This window comes from Vanessa tameamea, chromosome 2 (assembly GCF_037043105.1).
Source record: "Vanessa tameamea isolate UH-Manoa-2023 chromosome 2, ilVanTame1 primary haplotype, whole genome shotgun sequence".
Classification (NCBI taxonomy): domain Eukaryota; kingdom Metazoa; phylum Arthropoda; class Insecta; order Lepidoptera; family Nymphalidae; genus Vanessa; species Vanessa tameamea.
Window position 1 is genome coordinate 14825776 of NC_087310.1, and position 6000 is coordinate 14831775.

A 6000-nucleotide genomic window follows, 5' to 3' on the forward strand; every position below is an offset into this window, starting at 1 on the left:
TATTGAAAACAAATTATTTCAAATTGGTTTTCATAAGAGATTGCAAAATTTATAATATAAATTACATTTTCGCCTCATTTATCTAGCGGCTAATTTATCAATAGGGATCTTGACATTTCGAGTTTAAACCTGTTTGGGTCAATAAATGTTTTATTGAAAAGAAATTCTGAGTAGTAATATGGAGCTTGGAAGTCACCAGTATTCCCGTACCTCGGCAAGAAAGTCATAGGTTCTGCGCTTGAATCCTTTCGTCTCAGATATGCTGTCCCAATGGATTATGAGAGGGAAGGAATGGAGAGTACACTCCAAATAAAATATAATAGAGATGACGCAGTGTACAATACAGCAAAAATGCCCATCACTTTCACAATTTGCCGTTGACTTTTGGTCTGAATATCAGGCGACCTCAATCTCATTAATAAAATATAGTCATTGTTATTACATTCGAACTAGTTGAATTTTATATGATTTCACGTTAATAGATCTTGCGTTAAAGTCAGTCACGAGTCGTTTAATATGAGACCATTGTTATTCAAGTGAGGTAAGAAATGTTTTAATTAAAAGTTCATCTTTGCTTAAGATAATTATATTGCTTTCATACAGCTTAGTCTTAATCCTTGACAGTCTATAAATCGCGATGTATAGTTTCATATTAATTCAACAGCACGTTTTCCAGCCGGCTCATTTTAATCCGACGGAGCAAGCGTTCCCAAACTTTTGTCTCAGTTGATGCCCGTACCAAAAATTACCCAGCTAAGGTATTAGGCACGGCTAATCTACATAAACACTGAAGAATCTGTCGACTTCACGGAGAGAGCTCTTTAGAAGCACGATATGTAGATTAAAAATGCTGATTTTCTTTTATAGGATATAGTGTTCGTTTGTTATTTAATTACATAACAAAATATTCTTTTTAAGCCAGTGTGTTACCGGGATTTTAAACAGGTAACATTTAGGTGTTTCTGCTGCTTGTAATAAATCAAAAACATAGATATATGTATTCTATCTCAAGTGTCAACCTCCGCGCTAAATTTAAATAGAATTTCAAGACTTATTTCAAATCGCTTGTCATTGGATCTTCTGGTCTCGTCCAACAATGCCAATGGGTGTGATGAGTATACATAATATGTATTCCACACACCCGAGTTTACTATATATGTGTTTGGAAAGGAGATTCTATCAGAACCGGCAAGAAACGCAGTAGTAACTCTTTTTCACCATTTTAAGTACAGAGTATGTCAGTATTTTTTTATTATTTAGATACATATCTATAGAAATTTTGCATCCCCAAAGTTGAAAACTCGAATAAAGTAAATTAAACACAGATCTCATTACTGAGTGAGATCTTATCTCCGTGATTCGGGCCACGTTATCTTTAGCATAAAGGCCGGCATTAAACTTGCATTAACGTTTTGCTTTTATTGAAACTTTTAATTCTCTGTCGTCCTCGGGCGCTGTTTAGACAACTCCTTTTAGTTTGTAAATTACGTTGCTGTTAAACACTTTCACTTTGGCTTAATTTAATTAAGATTTTAGACAACGACTTTGTAAATGTATTTTTAGCAACATTTACAGCTTGCTACTAATGTTGTTTGTTTTGACGTCTGTTGTCTGAAGGAAATGTTGATAAAACATAGGTACTTATTTAACCTAGCAGGGCTTAGTGCAAGTCCATTTAGATAGGTCCTACATGTATATCAATCATTCAAGCACCAAGCATCAACACTACGTATTATGTTCTAGTTTAAAGGGTCTAAAAGGTCAGTCTATACTGGCACAGTGAATGTATGAATATTAATATGGATGATTGGTTGTACATTGATGGAGTATATTTTATAGATATATATATTTTATAGATATAGCGATTTTTAAGACATTTTCTGCCTCGCACAACCATTCTGTGGAACCAGATTTCGCCGCCGTTTTTCCGAATCGCTACGACTTGGGAACCTTCAAGGAAAAAGCGTACTCCTTCCTTAAAGGCCGGCAACGCAACAGCAAGCCCCCTGGTGTTGCAGATGCCCATGGGCGTTGGTAGTCAATTCCCATCAGGTAAAGCCTCTTGCTCGTTTGCCCCCCATAACATAAAAAAGTTGTCTTCGCCTGCGTGAGATGACTAATGTAAGAATAAAGACGGCGAAAATAAAAACAAATTAAATTTGTTAATGCCTCCACGTTCACGTGTGAGCATCTGATCGATTTGTAATGATGTATAAAATCTTTCGGGTCACCTATCCTTCGAAAATCATACCAGTGAGTGGATTTTGGCGATACATCGTTTGTACACAGAAATAATACTTAGTATATAAACAATATTACTTACAGATAGACAAAAGAATAACTATATATCAAAATTTTACGCAAATTAAATTGCACAGCGGCACGTAGAATATATGATATTAAATTACAGAATAGCTATGAGAATACATCGAAACAAGAGAGACGTGGGATCTCATAGAGGCGTTAATAATCCCCGTCCATCCTACGTTTGCCTCTTAATCCGTCTCGGGACTTCGCTTCGGTGGTTTTCTAGTTATAAGCAAACAAACTAGCTATTAATACGTCTCCGAACTTACGGGTTTTACGTTTTACAAATACAACACTATTGTTCTCAATACTGTTCTTATTGTAATCCTATCAAAATATTAATATTGTAATTGTCTGTATCTAGTCTAGTGATTCGTCTATAAGGTTACACGATCCCGAATTCATGGGATTAAATTACGAAGCGATCAAATTGTTTGAGTTTTTTAAATACAGCCGTTGTTCTCTTTAAGGTCTTGATTGTTTTGCAATTTTACATTTTTTTTTTCAGATTTACAATTTTTTTTACACCCCACCCGTAAAAAATTATCCTAAGATTAAGATATTTTAAGATAATACTAGCTGTCTTTCCGTATTCATACGGTTGAAATGTACACAAAGTTATCCCACCACTGAAGTATAAATTTCCAAAAAACTTTTCTTAAACGTCGTCTTGAACGTCGCGAAAAAAGTAACTATGCGAAATTTTACGTCAATGGAGTATATAGTTTTTGAGATCTCGTGAGTCAGTGGTATTTCACAAAGACACACATTATTCAATATATTTGTCCCTGAACAACTCAAATGGATATATTTATTCTGCGCCAACAAATTAAATACTTTTCGCGGTTTGAAATGGAAATGACCCCAGAGGATAACCGAAAGACCCTTCTGCTAAAGTTCCATGTCCAAATTACAACAGAACAAAGTCGTGATTCGTATTTGATACGAATAAAAAATTATTAAAATATTTATTCATGCACATAATAATTATAATGACAAACAAAATGAGGAGTAGCTATGTATATAAATTTTATTTTAAATAACAGAAGTAAGACGAATAATTCGGAGAAATTGCCGGAAAAGCATTTTTACTGGCACTGAGCACTGATTGCGCAAGAACCATCTGCACTAAGCTAACTTTTTAATTAATAGAACGGCTAATTTACAAAGTAAAATATATACGTACTTATTTTATCAATGCTAAAGTAAATCTGTATGTAATGCTTCCATAGCTAAATTTGATGTAATTTAGTTTGAAGCAAGATTGATACTCAAGGTCCTTCCTTTAGTATCAAGCTGGCATATGTTACTTTTTATACCTAAATATTGACAAACCGAAATACAGTAATACTAATTATACTATTTGGCGATAGAATGTCTGATGAGTTGGTACAAGCCAGACGGGCTTACAAAAGGCTCTAACACCAAGTTAACTATTACTAGTAAAGTGTTTTAAACGTGCAAAAGATGGGTCATCCATCTATCATTTATCATTTGCAATTTATAAAAAAAATTGAACCATTGCAACGAATTTTGTACGTTATAAAATAAAAAGAAAGAATTTAAAATTCGAACTTTAAATTGTTTTCATTTTTATTCGTTGAATATTAAACGAAAAGGAAAAAGACGAGCGAACGGAAAAATCTAAAACAGATAGCATCGTTTCGAAATGAGAGATGGTAATCGAATTTTCTCTCCTAATCGAGAGAATTAGATCTCATAAAGACGCCAGTTCTTGTTTCTGTCGCGGACAGCCACTTTGTAGGAAAAAATCTTAATTTTCACCCACGCGAAAAGGCAATAATCGCCGGGCTGGCCCGAGGGGGAAATTAATTTGGATTTTATAAGGTATCCGGGGAGTCGCTGGCAACTTTCCAGACTATAGCATTATATTGGAACCGGTGTTTGAGTTTGGAATTTATCGCTTCGACATTATTATTAATCATCGCCCCATTAAAAAACCTTTCAAGAACATCAATTGAGGAACACTTTAAACATTAGTTCCATGAAATTATTATTATTTGCTATTTTGGTAAGTCCTGCTTTACTTTTTCCTGCTTTTCCATTATAATCCATTTTATTTTCAATAATTCTTTGTATAAAATATTGGTTTGTACTTACCAGCATCAGCCGCCATGGGAGCCAGGACGCTACCATCCTTAAACCACCTCGTGACTGTGATGTGACCTCGGACCGGAGCCGAGGCCGCGCAAGACATCAGCGCAGAGCCACCAGACACACCGTGCGTCGGTTGAACACGTACTTCCCAGGGTACATCCATCACTAAAATTTTATGGGAAAATTAGTTTTCAGATAGACTCGTAGATAAAATATAATTTTATGAATAGTAACGTAAGTTACGTTATTAGAATCAGAGAACTCTCTGAATTAGTCTAATAACACAAATTCCTTCCTTATTCAAATATTTCTGCTTTACTCGTATTTTAAACAAATAATAACGTTGCTATTAATAAACCTTTCTCAGTATGAAGTCATTAACACAGATTATTACTTTATACGGACACGTCAGCTTAAATTGGCTTGGAATCGATATAGTAGCCAACTTATCGTGCGAAATTAATGTCCACGAATTTACATATTATTTAAGAACAAATCAACCGAATCAAATTCCTTAATTCAATATAGAAGCATTACACTTACTCATGGATGGTCAAGTTAGTCCCTACCACCAGTTAAAAAGACCCTGATCTGAGAAGGTCTAGCGAAAAAAGCTCAGCGAGTTGTTATTTTTTATATCAATTTATTGGAATTTTTATTTTCAATATAGCAAAGAAAGAGTTCTCTTGGTTTTTGTGCAAGCCTGCCTGGGTAGACACTCACTCACCATATATTCTACCAGCAAGCAGCAATAATTAGTATTGTTGTGTTCCGATTTGAAGAGTGAGTGAGCCAGTTTATTTACAGGCACAAGGGACTTAGCTCCTAAAGTTGGTGGTGCATTGGAGATCTAAGGAATAGTTAATATTTCTCACAGCGCTAATGTTTTTGGGCGTTGGTGATCACTTACCATCAGGTGACCATCCGCCTACCAAAATAATAAAAAAAAAATAGTTGCCTCGTTAGACTAGTGGTTAGCTTATATACCTAAGTTGAAGTCTCTATTTGGAATTCCTGGTCAAAAGATAAAACTATTTGCTCTATCTTATAAATAGAATCAAACACCTGGCTCCGGGAAGTATGTTTTGACTTTGTAGAGTCGGAAACTTGTTATTAAAAGTTTACCTTCACTAGTGTTCATCCAAGATTTGCACTGATTTTTTAAATGATTGTAACCTTTGTGTCAATAATTTATTGTCAATATACATTATATTATTGTAAATATATTATAACGTAAATATTGCTTGTTTGATAAAGTCCAAAGAGTTTCTTAAGCCCCAAAAATAAAGTACTGGATAGCTCTCATTACCTATACTAGTAATAATCTACCACAAAGGGTTAATCATTAAATTGTTATTAATTCATACGTCACACTCCATCGCCATCAGTCATGTGGCATTTTATGTGCTATATATTTATAAATCATGCTAAAACTCTAACACTATCTGTGTTGTTAAATAATTTTAAATAAACGTAAATAATTCTAAATTCTGACATAAAGTTAATCTGAACTGAAATGGGATTTTATAAATTCATTTTCTTACAAATATCGTACATTAATATAAAATATAACTA

At 34.1% G+C, this 6000-nt stretch overlaps 1 protein-coding gene across 1 annotated transcript in view; it reads right to left on the reverse strand.

Moving 5' to 3' along the window:
* The window catches only part of LOC113394119 (cell adhesion molecule Dscam2-like), a 42040-nt gene extending 37454 nt beyond the window's left edge, over positions 1–4586 (reverse strand). The window contains exon 1 of the mRNA XM_064216641.1: positions 4429–4586. Within this exon, the coding sequence (XP_064072711.1) occupies positions 4429–4525 (97 nt within the window). The 5' untranslated portion in view covers positions 4526–4586. The remainder of the gene's footprint in view (positions 1–4428) is intronic.
* Between the last annotated feature and the right edge of the window lie 1414 nt (positions 4587–6000).